The following is a 16,170-nucleotide window of genomic DNA, read 5'->3' as shown; positions in this document are numbered from 1 at the left end:
GATAGCCTTTCTTAAATTCGCTGATCCCCTTATACATGTCCCGAATATTTTTATTTTTACTATTATCTTCAAGTTCCTTAATTTTAGCTTTCAAAAAATCCCGTTTCTTTGTTCTAAAAGTTTTGGAAGTTTCCCGCCTGATATCTGCGAAATTTTGTGTAGTTGTTTCATTCGGATTTTGTAGCCACCGTAATTTTGCCTGTTTTCTCTTCTCTGCTAGTTTAATGCATTCCTGGTCGAACCATGGTTTGTTCCTACGTATTTCCGCGTGTCCCAATTTTTCTATTGCTGAACTTTTAATGCTATCCCTAATTTCAATCCAAGTATCCTCAACACTAGTGCACTCCGAGTCTTCTAAAACCGCGAATCTATTCGAAACTTCAATCTGGTATTCCTCTCTTACCTGGCTCTCTTCTAATTTCTTTAAATTAAATCTCTCCGTTTTCGGACATTGAATATTACCTTTATTCAACGATAATCTCTCCCGTATTATCGCTACTACCAGGTAGTGATCAGTGTCACAATCAGCCCCTCTAAACGACCGGATGTCAATTATGCTAGATTGTCTTCTTCTATCTACTAAAACGTGATCAATTTGATTATGTGTTTTTCCGTCTGGTGATGTCCAAGTGTATTTATGAACGTCGCGATGTGGGAATTTTGTACTCTTCACGATTAGGTTTTTGGATGTTGCAAAGTTCACGAGTCTAACACCGTTGTCATTACTTTCCTTATGCAAACTTTCGTTCCCTATAATCGGTTTGAAAATATCCTCTCGTCCTACCTTCGCATTGAAATCCCCTAATAGAATCTTCATATGGTATCGCGGGAGTTGGTCAAATATCCGTTCCACTTCTTCGTAAAAACTATCTTTTATATCGTCACCCTTATCTTCAGTTGGAGCATGTACATTTAAAACAATAATATCACACCACCGTCCCTTTAGAGTAATAAAAGAAAGTCTGTCAGTAACAAATTCAACCCGTTTAATTGCTGGTAATATTCATTTGTGAACGAAAAACCCTGTTCCTAACTGGTGATTTTTATTTCCTTCCCCGTAAAAGAACGTAAAATTTCCGGAATTCTCAGATCCATTTCCTTCCCACCTAACTTCCTGAACTCCTACTAAGTCCATCCTGTATTTCTCTAACTCACTCGTTACAGATTTTAACGCGCCTGCCCTATAAAGACTTCTAATATTCCATGTTCCAAATCTCATGTCCATTTTCTTTTGCTGATGTCGTGCCAAGTTATCAGTCCTTGTCCGAGGCTTTTGTGAATGTTTCTGAACAAGCACCTTTTTTTACAGGATGAGGGTGTTAGCCTTACCCAAACCCCCAAGCTGGAGGACCACTCCTAGTCGTCTGTCCGCGACTGCTTATTCAGTATATTCCGAGTGAGAAAATCTATTGGTCAGTAAATATAATATCGGAAGATGGCAGCACAGTAACATTAATATTTTTCAAAAAAATATTCCCAATTACTTGAAACAGTTTTTTCAAACCCTTGTCACACAGTATACAATAAAAATAATTTCACAAGATTTTATTTCAGTTTAAATTAACAATTAATATCAAATGAGATATGCACCAAGATACTGCTATTCTCACAGCTATACACTGAAGAATTAATTTCAGATAAACTGATGCCGCAAGGTGGCGCATTTATAGCAATAACGTTTCAACCCGTTTTTTTTTTTTTTTTGGACGTAGAGACATAATCTATCCTCTTGGATATTTATGTCTCTATTTTTGTGCATATTTTAGTGATGGGCAGTTTGGTTCCTTTTTCGGAATCAGCTCTTTTCAATCCGTTCCGAAGAAGGATTCGTTTCTCCGGACCGAATCGTTTGGTTCCGCCAAGTTAAATGATTCCGTTTTTTTTTTTTTTTTTTATTTGATTCCCCCAAACGAGGATTCATTCCTCTCTGGATCGAATCCTTTGGTTCCGATGAGTCGGAATAATTCTGAGTTCTCATATGGCTGTCCAATTCGATTCTTCCTTTCGCCCAGAGTTGTCAATCCACTCTTTTCGCCTGAGAAGTTGCTGCAGTGTGGTGCTGTGGGATATTGGAATGAGTTGAAGCAAAATGAGGGGTTGCGGTGTTTTGAAACATGTTCACAAGGTTCCATATTTTCCTGATAAGGCAGAGATAATATTGCACACAGGACAAGAGCAGATACAGATATTGTTTGTTTCTTTGAAAGTTTCTGTTTTATTAACGCGTGTTGTTAAGAGTGCACGTTGAAACTGTTAAAGAGTAACAGGTTGTCTTCTTTTTCTTCTTCTCATTTTTTTTTACATGACTATTAAACGCAGAAAATTAAAGTTCTGTAATTTTCATTCTTACTATTTATTTAAATACGTAATACCAGCAACAACAAACGAAGTCTCGGGCTTCCTTGTGTAGAAGTAAGTCATTCTTTCAGAATAAATGTTCCGGGGACACTCATGGTATGGTAGTATTCTATTTATTATATTATGGACATATTATTTTGGTCTCGTCCGGAGGAACACTCTCAGAGCTTCGGCTGACAGTGCTCCTCCCCCTAAAAAATCATGTCTGGAAGAAACATTGGTAGGAGTGTCATTTGGAGAGGGCAGGGGGCAATTGTCTATATTGATTTTGAGAATTACATATTATTAATAAATTGTATACTACTACTACTACTAATAATAATAATAATAATAATAATAATAATAATAATAACAATAATAATAATAATAATAATAATAATAATAATAACAATAATAATAATAATAATAATAATAATAATAATAATAATAATAATAATAATAATAATAATCGTTACGCGTAATTTTCGTTCTTCTCGCGGGAGACTCGAGTTGTATTTCCAGCGGCAACTCATTTGTTTCGGGTGGGTGCGGTGGCTCAGTGGTAGAGCGTTCACCTCCGGTGCTTGGGGTCCCGGTTCGATCCAAGCTCGCGCCGTGTGGACTTTGTGGTGGGTTTTCTCGCCGTGTACGTGGGTTTTCTCGGGTTCTACCGTTTCCTCCCACTTTCTTCATTTCATTCAGTACTCATCATCACCGTCTCCTTTAGCTTAATCTGCATATCGTGGGACGTAAAACTCAAAAATTTCATTTATTTTTTAGATATTATCTTGGTGTTGAAATAAGCATTAAAACCTAATGAAACAACCAATTGCGAATTTTATATATCAAAATATATTGAATAACAGCTTGTGTGTTACAGCAAATAGTTTTATTATCCGTCTTGCAATAAAAATCTATAGACCTGGTAACGCTGAACACCTGTGAGAAAGTAAAAACAAAAAGAAAGAAAGAAAAAATAATGATAAGATTAGCTGCCGATCTCCCCCTCTCCTCCAGTTGGGAGAGCAGTTGCGGTGGTAGAATATTGTAGCCCAGTCAATAAAGGTTTTTGCAAGGAAAAAATTTGGGTAAAGCTGATTTTCTCCCAAGTGATAGACCACTATGAGGGGAATATTGCGGAAAAGCGACACGAGAGCGCGTAAGAAAGATTGCTTGTTTCCAGACATGCGCAGTACGTGCATTATTTGCTTCTCTGTTGTGCAGTGTCGGTCTATTCCTTACTACTGTTTTTATCCCATCCATATCAATCCGACTCAGGGGCGTCATTTAGGGGGGGCAGGAGGGGGCAATTGCCCCCTCCAAGAGTTTGAGGAATATATATACTTTAATAGATTGCCTACTAATATACTAGTACAAAACGTAAAAGTCTTATGTCGGTGCTGCTCTTGCCCCCCCACGCGAAGTCTGAAATGACGCCCCTGATCCGACTCCATTCATAGCAATCCACTCGTCTGTTGTTTGGTTCCGCCATCTGGATCCACCAACCGAATCCATTGATTCAATACGTAAACTTCCTGAGTGAATCCATTCCGTGAGTGACTCCGCCCAAATAAATCCGATTCCTTTCAGAGATTCGTTCCTTTAATTCCTCTGAAAGATTCGTTCTTTCAGAACGAATCATTCCGGAACTACCGATCACTAGTATCTTTCAACAATAGGATGATTAGGTTTAATAAAAAAGTATTACATTATACTAAAATACTATTCTACATGTTCCAATAAAAGAAAAATGAGGCCAAAATTATAATTTTAGGCTAAATGCAAATTATTATAGAAGAAATACTATATGCCGTTTATTAGCACATGCAAAATATACAATTTAAAAGCGTCTCAACTTTAGACCATATGCAATCATTGTTAAATAATATTTTGCGAATATGTCGCCGACCAATCTCCTTTCTTTCGTACGCATATGCTTTGCATTAAAAAAAAAAAGACTCATGCAAAGAACGCTGAGAACAGTATTAACTTAAAACAAAGCTAACGTCTCACAATTATGCATCATTGCTAAAGAAGAAGGCTTTCCGGAAATATTTCAGTTTTATGTTCGATTTCACGATTCAATAATAGGAGGTTGATTCATATGAAAACCTTAAAAGTGCTGTAAATATTATAACAGTTAACCCTTCTAAAATTTCTGGTAAGTTCTGTTACCATGCCATAGTATCGTCATTGACAGCTTACTTACGTTCTGTAACAATTAGGTTCTATAACAACAGGTTTATTATTATTATTATTATTATTATTATTATTATTATTATTATTATTATTATTATTATTATTATTATTATTATTATTATTATTATTATTATTGATCAAGTAAAGGATGGACCAAAGAACACCCAAGAAGCGTTTTGGAACCGGATAGTCAACTTGGCTGCGCCAAGTGGGTTCGGAGGGGCGTGACATTTTATTTATTTCTTAAGACAAATTTCAAAAATGTTTCACGCCTTTAGTTTTCAAGATATCAGATTGAAATTTTATATACAAATTGTGTGTTCCTTTGGGGATTTCTCAAACTTTTTTGAGATCCCTACATGAAATCGGAGCTGAGCTCGAGGGGCACAAGTGTTCCGAGGGTGTGATTTTTTCAGAAAAATTTCCGGTTTTTCCAGATTTTTCCGATTCAAGTGTATGATATGGACATATGAGTTGTACCGTTGAAAATGTCTTGTTATACTGAAGAAAATGACCTGTCTATCCTGACTCCAGACTAAACAGTAATGACGCAGCAAATTTATATAATATGTATATTTATGTGTATATATACGTATATGCATATAGGACCTAAATTCAGACGTCAAAAAATTTCTCCTTCCTTTGTTTTCAAGATACAAGATTCAAATTTCGCACACTATGTTATGTACACAACTACGTTTTTTTTTAAATTCAGATCCCTACATCAACCCAGGCCCAAGCCCGAGGGGCAAAGTGTTTTAGCGGGATTTTCAGAAAAATTTCCGCTTTTTTTTTTTTTTTTTTTTCGATTTTTTCGGTTCAGGTGTATGATACAGAGATGTGAATGGTGCCGTTGGAAAGGGCTCGTCATACTGAAGAAAATGGCGTTTGAACCATGACTCTACGTCAAATAATAATGACGCAGTACATTTTTGAGGTATATATATATATATGTGTGTATTAAAAGAATTCTCACCTTCAGACTTTCAAAAATTTCTCCCGAAATCAGTTTTCAAGATACAAGATTGAGATTTTGCGCACGTATTACTTACAAAACAACGTATTTTCTGAAAGAAAAACCAGATCCCTACGTGCACCCATGTCCGGGCCAAAGGGGCGCAAAAATTTCGAAAATCTGTCAGTTTTATCCGATTTTCCCGTTTCTGGTGTATAATACGGACAACCGAGTGGTACTGTTGGAAAGTATGCTCTACCCTGAAAAACACGAGGTATGAACCGTGATCCTACGATAAATATTAAGAAACCAATAGCCGTTTGAGTGACAGTCTAAAATTTACCTTTAAAAAAGTGCAAATCCTTAAAGAGTTAAGAAAAACACGTATCATTTTTCAACGTAGTCTCCCTGACGTCCAATACAAATTTCCAAAGCTTTGGAACTGCATGGATAGATACTACGTTAAAAAAAAAAAAAAGGTATTTTGTTCGTGACTGTAGCCACTCGTGCACCACGGTATTCATCACTTCTGAAATGCTTGCCTTCCAACGCTTTTTGTGCGGGTCAAACACATGAAAGTCACTAGGGGCGAGGTCTGGTGAATAAGGTGAGTGTGAGAGACTTTCAGATTTCAAATCTTGGATAGCTTCAACTGCCAAATGAGTAGTTTGCGGTCGAGTGTTGTCATCCTGTAACAATACACCGGAAGTCAGAAATCTGATTTGTGGGCAGATATGAATAAGAAGTACTGGTTACTCTGGCCCCCTCTCTATGTAATGTTCCAAAATGACGCCTGTTGCATTCAAGAAGAGAGTAAGTATGACTTTTCTCATTGATGGTTGATGTGGATTTTTTGGGGGTTCACTGATGAGCTATTGGCCCCGTTCCTTGCTTGATCTTTTTATTTCTGGTTGATGGTAGTAAACTCAGGTCACATCACCTGTAACGATTCTTTCCAGAAATGAAACACCTTCGACGTGGAAACGACAAAATAGTTCTTCACAGGCTTCGACGCAACGGTTTTTCAATTAAGCCGTCAAGTGACGTGGTACCATCTCGCAGAAACTTTAGTGAACTGCGGCACGTTATAGACAATATTGTGCACTGAACCAACAATAATGTTCAAAATGGTGGTTATTTGCTTCAGAGTAAAAACGCCTGTTATTCTTTATAAGGTCTTTCACTGTTTTCATCCGTCACTACGCAATGAGCCTGTCCCGGTCGCGACGTATCCTCCTCAGACGTTACGCCGTTTTTAAACATTCTACACAACTCGTACACTTGCTGCAGAGATAGCACACATAATGATTCGTGTTTGTCATCCATAAATTTTAATAGATCTGACACCTTCTCTGCTCAAAAAACGTATCACAAATCGCTGCTCTAAAGTGGTGTATGTTGCTAGTGGCGTATATATACAGGATGTTTCAAAACAACACCGACAATGTTTGGGAGGTGATTCCTAACATCAAGATAAGACAAAAGTATAGTCCTTCCTTGGTGCACAAATGCTTCCTTTCAGACTTTCAGATTGCCCAAAACATGAAAAAGTAAACTTTAAAGATTCATAGCTCCAAAACTATGGGACTTACCGTAGTCGGGTCATGATTTCACTTAGAAACTTGTACATGCCCTTTACAAATATCCAAGTTCTAGAATCCTGTGGTACTTCCGCAACAATTTTTATAGAGGTAGTTGGAGAGTACTTCAAATTATATGTCCGTAGCCAAACTCTCTCTATAAAAATTGCTTCGTGAGTACCTTAGGATTCTGAAACATGTATTTTTGAATAGTGTACGTGTTAGTTCTTATGTGAAGTCTTGATCTGACTACGATAGCTCCCATAGTTTTTGAGCAATGGTCGTTCAAAGTCCATATTTTCATATTTTCGGCAGCCTATAACTCCAAAAGGAAGCATTTGTGCACCCAGGATGGTCTATACATTTTGTTATATCTTGGTGTCAGGAATCACTTCCCAAACGTTGTCGTTTTGCAACACCTTGCACATTATATATATATATAAGGGTCATTTATAATGTCCAACCGTAATAACAGATAAACCAAAGAGGGAGAAAAACGAAACATTGAAGGAAGCAACTATAAGGAGGGGGACATCTTTGCACGTATTTAACAGAACTCTCCCAAAACAGTGTTGCCAATGCAATGTAAAGTTATGTTTCTTTAAAATGGCATTACGTCATATTATTACATATTCTAAATCAACATGTAAAACGAAAACTTAAAGTACCACATTTATTATTCAGTGTTGCAAACTAACGATGTTTTAGAATCACAAACATTCAAGGTTTGAATTCCTCTATCACACATAGAGCACTACGGAGATGGACAAATAATGCACATCGAAAGCATCTGAGCGTTGAATACAATGGTCATGGTATGACTGGTTTCTAATAAAACGAACGAAGTCACAAGGGCTTGAAAATTTAATTTTTTAAAAGTATTAATATTTGGGAAACATGCTCAGATAGCTATTGCATCTAGTTACTTGTATGGTTTGCAATTGAGAAACAAATCATTTTGCCGCTTACAGCACTTTAATATCTCAAACCTTTCCAAAGATATGATAAACATTGATCAAGTTCGTAACACTGCTGAAAATAACGCATTTGTGGAAATTATTTACAATGATTGTTGTTTTCCTTCTCGTTTATAGCATTATAGCAACAGCTTTAATAGCTGTAATTACAAGTTCTCGCAATTTCATGATTTAAGCAGTGTTGCAATCCCTTTCATATCTTCGGAACTGTTTGAGATATCGAAGTGCTGTAAACGTAAAAATGATTTGTTTGGCAATTGTAAAGCAGCAGGTATTTAGATGTATTACTTATCTAAGCATGTTTACGAAATATTAAAACCTCTGTAAAAGAATTATATTTTGAATTATACGACGACCATTGTATTCAACGCAGTTTGTAACACTGAATAATAAGTGTGGTATTTTAAGATTTTGTTTGATATGTTCATTTGAACTATGCAATAAACTGACGTAGTGCCATTTTAAAAAAAAAATACAACTTTATATTGCATTGGCAGCACTGGTTTTTGAGTGTTTTTGCCAAATACATGTCAGATTCGAAAGGCTTGCGACAGTTGTGCTCTGGTTTCTGCTTTCAATACGTTGTTTAAGCGCGTCAATACTTTGTTATAAAAGAAATAAGAAGCATGAATATGGATCTTCACACTGGGAACTAAAACTCCTCAAAATCGCCAAGATAAACTCCGAACTTCAGTACTTAATAATAGCTGGGTCTAAAAAAATACTCGGCTATTTTTATGTGTCACTCAGTCCCAGATTTTTGCACACTTTCCCCAAATAAAAACAACTGCGGAAATAAAGTTTATCTTTTTTATACAGCAAATTGACAACACGTACGTTGAAGAAACCTCAATTTATGATTAAAAAAAAAAAAAAAAAAAACATGTTTTACGGCTCAGGTGGACTACAGCAAGTCCCTGGGGTAGCTCCATCCTACCTGTGATTATGTTACGCGTATCGGAGCAAAATTCAATCTAAAGCATACAAATTTGGGATCCGTAACTAGCCATATGGACCAAAACACATCAACGTAGTCCATTCTGAAACAGAAGATGGATCACCAAACAATACATTCGTTAACATCTGACATTTTCACATTAGGATTATTTGCTCGAATACTCGAACAACTCTGCAGATGATATGTGAGTTGATTTGAAGACAAATATGAAGTTTTCAGGGCGAGGAAGACAGTTCGTTGTCGCAAGACGAACAACAACCCACAAGGCGTAACTTCCTGTGTTAATTTGCTTACAAAAATAAATTTGACGCCTTTGAAAAGACGTTTGCACAAGAACAAAAACATCATAATTTATTTCTTAAATTTTACTCCACGCAGGGGTAAAAGTCAGGGGGAATGTGGGTGGATGCCGTTACCTCACTATTTATGGCGTGCCCCACTTCCTAAAAATTACAATGGCCAAAGATAGGCAAGGGGGACGGCTTGACGTTATGCGTTCCCCTACCTTTTCAGATCCACTTTTACCCCTGATTCCACGTATATCATTATTTCACTGTGTTCACATTAGTTCCATCGTATCCCATTGCAAGTAGTTATGAAATGTTTGTTCCATTTTACTCAAGAAACTGGAGAATCACTTTCGCTGTTTGGTCTCTATTGCCTGAAAGTGGAACACGTCTTAAATATTTTGAAATGGGTTCTTCCATTAACGTACAGTGCTATCTTGTATTTCCCTTCTTTAGAATTTGTTTCCAATTTTTCCTTTCTGACCATCGAAACAAAGGCCTGTAAGACAATATTTCGTATTACTGCCTTTCATCAAACCCCACTTTATTTTCTTCTTTCCCAACGAACTTTTGATTTTTCGTATTATGTAAGCTGTGTCTTTCGTAGTGACAACACTCGCATCCTAAACAACTGGACTCAACATCATAGCTGATAATCTGTTTGAGATTTCTGTACTAAAAGCAGCAGTATATACGTCCGATAATATTAGACAGATTCTTCTCTTTGTATCCGAGACCAGTTCTGAATTTGGACCCAGTAGTACTGTTTGATTCACTTTCTTTGGCTTCGCTTCACTCGCATGGTGAACAATGTTGAGTCTATGATGTTTTCTATTAGATTCACTCATTGTTTCGCATTCTTGAAAATTCTCAAATGTAGTGAAATCAACAAAGAGGCGGAAAATACATTTACTTCAGCAAAATTCCATTAGCGTTAATAATTCATGCATGTAATTATGACTTATCATTTGAATATTGACTAATTAACAACAATAATGTCTTTTATAAGGTACACTCTTAACTTAAATGCATTATATATGTTCTACCTTGAAAAGATTGTATTTTCGATACTCAACCGATATATACCCCATGCCGTAAGGGTCGGTGCACCACCGATGGGCAACTAGAAATATCTTGCCAAAAATTGGCGGCCCCGCAGCGACGATCCACGGTGGCCCCACTTCCGTTTTGAAAATTATACCGCCAGTGGCCCACCAGCGGCAGAGACGCGACGAAACGCCAATGAACAATAAAATTACTCCCCCCAAAATATGTTAAATAGCCTATATGCGTAATTTGTTTACATTAAGGAGGGTCTGAAAAACACTTTAAAAAAGTTGAGAAAAATTATCCCGGGATGGGCGCGAACCACCAACCTTTGGATTACTAGGCGCGTGTTCTTCCGACTTGGCCACGGAGGCGATGAAGAAAAAGTCGCTTATAGAGGCATAAATCCTTGAGGTATTTTTAATTTGGCTAATCAGAGTGCTCCTGTAACCATGTATATTCGACGATAACCGTTTGAGATCACATAAAGTTCGTTCGCCATGTAATTTTATAACAAAATTATGCGCGTCTATTTACTTTATTTCACGGTTCTCCCATATTCACTTTCAAATGATCGGCTACAGTTGTCATCTAGATTCATACAATTATACGCACTCATCTTAAGATTTTCACTTCATGATGTAGTGCCAGGGGTTACTCTTAACCCACGTAGCTCACTTTAGAAACAATTTGTCAGGAACAAATAATATATAATAATAACTGCATGCACATGACTGGCGATAGTTCGTGTTGGTCCCTTCGCGATTCTCCGCGACAAATCGAGGAAGCGCGGACCAAAATGAAGTCCTCGCTGCTATGCGGTGGTAACTTCAATACCCCGACTCTAGATATCTCTTTCGACTCAACGAAACTCTGCTGCCAGTGGCACACTAGCAGCAGTCCTTCGGCGCGTCGCTATAACGACAATCGACATTTACCGGCAAGTGGGCCACTAGGTGTTGGTGACGTTTACGGTATGGGGTAATGCAGAAATGCAGCTCGTGAAGTGCTTGTTGAATACATTCGGCAGCAAAAAACTTTGGGCTTCTTGATACAGGGAAATGAGATGGCCAAAATATATCCAACTTGCAAGCGAACTACTCAAATCCAAAACAGTTTGCGCAAACGAAATTAGAAAATATTATTTTCGCCTCACCCTATTGTTCACATGCTTCACAAATCTTACCAGCTTAATGTCATGATCGGGCACTGTCAAAAAATAGTCTACACTGATATTCATTGATTTTTGGTAATGATGCGGCATTTTTGTAATGGCACAGGACAGCGAAAATGTTAAATACAGCCCTGTACGAGGATATTATGAAAAAGTTTAATAAAACACATTTCTGCTGTATTCAATTTACTACCGGACTGGAGAATTATAATAATGATTCATGTATAATTAGAGTCATGGATTGTATTATATTATCGCCTAGATTATTAAAATATATCAGCTTTGATCGTAGAATATGTAGGTTATTCACTTCTAAATATGTTAGTTTTAGTTAAACTGAACGATTTTTCAGTTTTCTTCAAAAACAAGCTTTAAGACAAGCACCTGCAAATTCGAACTCTTCCGTGTTTCCTCGGTTTCTCTTAAGGTAAGTGTATTTCTGCGTTTAATACAAAGATTTATTATATTTATTTCAACGTTCTATTATTAACCTAGTTCTAGATTTCAAAAGAGTGTGATTCGAAGAAACAAGTATTTCCATAATTCAGTTTCTAATTCACTCATTCCAAAGCGAAAATATAAGAAATTTCGGACTCGTAAATCATCTTATATTACGCAAAACAAGCAAACATGATCAATATACACTATATTTCATGTATTGCTCTTCTTCTTCCACGCCTTTCAAAATACATTTCCAATGCAAACACAAGAAAACTTAAAAGTTTACCCATCACAAGTAAATAGAAACTTGATTGGAGGTGATATAGAGACAAAGAAACATCTGTGTCGTCATCAAAACCTTTGTCAACTAAAATATTCCCGTCTGCAACCTCATGGAACCACTTGTCTGTAAAACCAGTTTCTGTCAACCTATTAATTATCATATTCATTCTTGGAACATAAGGTGAATGTTTGGTAAGAGTAAATGATGCCATACAGAATCCTATTCGATCTTTGGAGACATAAAATAGGTTTGATCCTTCAACTGATTTGTAACGTCGTTGCTGATACTTTTGAGGAAAGGATGTTGCAAACGTTACGGAGTTTCTCTTATATGCTACTTGCATTAAAATATTATGAACTGTTTCTACCGTCGGGACAGTTCTTTCAAGAAGTGTTTTTATGGATGTAGAGTCATACCCTTTTAAATTGTTGATAAATTGGGGATATGTGACAACTGGCAAACCCGAGTTTACAATATCGTCGATGGAATCGAGATCTTTTCCATATGGTTGTGAAATCATAAAACTCACTAGAGATCCTTGATATAATGAGTTCAAAATAATTGTTGCAATAAGAGACAATATTAGTATTGTCTTCAACGGCCTATTCCTGGGTATAACAGGTACACTCCCCTGTAGAAATACTGACAAAATTTCAAATATGTAGTCCAGTATAGCAAACGCTGGTTGTCTCAGCGAAACTAACAAATTAATGAACATTTTCGATAATATCGTTAAGATTATCAAACCTGTTATAGACAACCATATTCCTACATCAAAGGGAAGAAATATGCACATCCATTGAGGCAATTTTTGAGCTTTTGGGCAAAGAAATCCCCACTCATCAAAGTAAAAGAATGTAGCGTAATCAACGACAGCATACCTCTCTGGTAATACAAATAATGGAAAAGGACAAATATCTGAGACTGACGTAATTACATCTTCTAGAACTCCTGTCCAACTCCCATTTGGAAGTTTTATATTGATTAGACTTTGTTGATTTTCTTCAACTAAAATTGGTTTAAAATTCAAAGAATTTGTAACTGCTTCGAAGATCTTACCAGCAAATCCAAGGTATTGTATAGTACCATTGTCACTTTGATTTAACCAAATTTGAGGCATTATTTTTAAATTACTTACATATACATTATACCCATAAAGATCTTTCGTTGTTTCTATCAATATGTTAGATTCGTGGTTTTGTGATACTACTTTCGTCTCACAGTGTTTATCCAGTCTCCTATGGTTGATTATAATATTTTTTGTGAATGGATTATATGATGCAAATCGCATAACAGTGTTGTTGGGTTTGAAAACAAATTGAGTTGTCAATATCTTTTGTTGCCAAAACATTTTGAAGAGTTTCTGCAATTCGTAGAAGTTAATGCTTCCGTCAAGAAATTGAATGTAGATGTTGGCTCTACCATTCCAGTAGAAGGCATTCCTCATTTTATCTATAAATGTAGAAAAGTTTCTAGAATCATTTAATAGAAATACGACGAGTGAGATTTTTAGATGGTAATTTTCATTAAAAGCATGTGGGAGAGATGCTTTAATATCATTACAGGTAAGCTACATATTTCAAATAAACGATGAATGTAAATATCTACAAGATTTTTCTGTGATGTGTCGTATGCTAGAAGTAACTTAATATCACTTATGTATTCATTGCAGATATAATCAATGAGTTGAGGGTGATCTTCACTCAGCTTATCTGGTAACGAAACAGCTATATCGCACTCCAATTCTTGAATTTGAAGAATCATAGCTATGAAAGAAATAAATTGTTTCATCTTCATTAAAACTTTTTCTTGAGTTTTGATAGTCACCTGGAAAGGAAAAAAAAAGCATTTACATACTGATTTCAAAGGCAATATGCAATGATGGATATATTTAAGAACATCGCGAAACACCTTCCGATTCCAATCAAATTCTAACCGAATATGTGTCTACAACGAAAACTCTGATGCTATTTTAGAAATCCCAGTAGACGGGCACTGTAAAAGATGGAACGTTCCTAATAACTACAGGATGTACTGCTAGTAGCTTTCTAAAAGTACTGGAGAGGTTTGAGAAAAGCCTTCGGCTCTCATCCTAAACGAATTCCCAACCTACACCTCCTCGAAAGAGAAAGCAGGCAACGTCTTTGGCGGCTAACGTAGGTGGGGATCAATCGACTCCCGGGATAAGGAATCAAATTCTACCAAGTGCCAGCGGCCTTCTCGGTGGGCGGATGAGCGGGTGAAGGTCAGGGCACCTTCTTGTCCTTAGGAGAGGAAACTGTCCTAAAAGGCGGGATGAAACACTAGGTGATCAATGGCATGGAGATGTAGAAAGGAAATGGGAATACTACCACATTATCTTTTTCCCAAGAGGAACGGAGGAGGAGAATAAATAAATAATGATGGTTCTTCCTGAGGTAAAACATTCCGGATGTAAAATAGTCCCCCGTTCGGATCTCTGGGTGGGAACTTCTCGGGGAAGAATCATCAGAGAAGGAAATAATAATAATAACTTGCATTTCAGCATGAGAATCAGGAACGTACGAACTCTACAACGTGAGGGAAAACTTGAAAATTTAAAAGTGAAAATGGACAAATGTAAAGTGGTCATAGTGGGCTTGAGTGAAATGAGATGACCAGGAAAAGATGAGATAGTATCGGGACATTACAGAATATACTATTCGGGTGGCAATAAGGCCGAGAATGGTGTTACGATAGCAATGAAGAACGAAGTAGCAAGAAGCGTAACCAAAGTGGAATGTTGTAGTGACCGCTTGATATTTGTAAAACTACGTGCAAAACCAGTGGATATTGTGATAATACAAGTGTATATGCCAACAACCGACCATGATGACAATGAAGTAGAAGTAATGTATGATGAAATTAGTGGCATATTGCATCAGGAAGAAGAGGTAAAATCAACGCCATTGTAATGTGAGACTTCAAGAGCGTAGTAGGAGAATGAGCTGCGAATAATATAGTAGGACCATTTGGACTAGGTAGAAGAAAGGAACGAGGTCAAATGCTTATCGATTTCTGTAGGCAACATGATCTGGTGGTGATGAACACATGGCTTACGAAAAGAAAAACCAAGCCGTGCACGTGGAAAAGTCCGGAATATAAGAAACGGTGCCAAATCAATTACATTCTTATTAAGTAACGTTTCAGGAATAGTGTACGAGACGTAAAGACACTGCCAGGATCGGACATTGATTCGGATCACATTCTCCTGGTGGCGGAAGTGCAAACCTGGTTAAAGTCGATCAAGAAAATGGGAAGAATAATCGGAAATGGAACTTAGAGCGATTAAGAAATATCGACGATGATGTGAAAGAAGAAATTGAAGAAAAATTGTGTGCAATGGCCGATATGAAGGAAAATATAGAAAATAGTTGGGGGAAGGGGAAATTAAAAAGACACACACGCTCCACACACTACTTGACGCACTCCACAATAACGTTGGCAGAACCGAGAAAAACCTTGTATAACTGAAGCGATGCTTAAGAACATGGAGGAATGCAGAAGGGCGAAAAACAAGGACATCAAAGAATACAGAAGGCTGAATAATGAGTTGAGAAGAGAAACGGGCAACTCCAAAGAAAAATACATGGAGCAGATATGTGAAGAAATAATGCAACTTCAAAGGCGCGGCAGATATGATCTGATGTACTAGAAAGCACAAGAATTAGGAGGGAAAGTTAACAAAGATATACGAACTTGGCATCGAAGATCAACAAGGCAATGCAATCACTGGCCATCAAAGAAGCCTTAGAATCTGGAAGGAATACATAAATAAGCAAAGGAAGAGGTGGATGATGATGAAAAAGGACCACTGGAGACGCCGACATACTAGTAGATTTGCTCAACGGATTAGGAGACAATGCAATGAAAATGCTGACTTTACTTAACAAGATCTACATGAGTGGAGAATG

The 16,170-nt window shown here is 37.0% G+C and overlaps 1 protein-coding gene across 1 annotated transcript; it reads right to left on the bottom strand.

Annotated features, from left to right (window-relative positions):
* Window positions 1-12,158: 12,158 nt before the first annotated feature.
* LOC145672541 (glutamate receptor ionotropic, delta-2-like) lies at window positions 12,159-13,685 on the bottom strand. The gene has a single exon (XM_081741701.1). It carries the CDS (start codon window positions 13,683-13,685, stop codon window positions 12,159-12,161), a length of 1,527 nt encoding a protein of 508 aa, XP_081597827.1.
* Window positions 13,686-16,170: the final 2,485 nt, after the last annotated feature.

Source organism: Thermobia domestica, chromosome 16 (genome assembly GCF_964235325.1).
Source record: "Thermobia domestica chromosome 16, izTheDome1.hap1.1, whole genome shotgun sequence".
Lineage (NCBI taxonomy): Eukaryota > Metazoa > Arthropoda > Insecta > Zygentoma > Lepismatidae > Thermobia > Thermobia domestica.
This window is presented reverse-complemented; position numbering and strand designations above follow the sequence as displayed.

Bases quoted from the DNA above. Each gene is read 5' to 3' on its own strand.
- LOC145672541 (XM_081741701.1), bottom strand. From the start codon at position 13,685: ATGAGGAATGCCTTCTACTGGAATGGTAGAGCCAACATCTACATTCAA.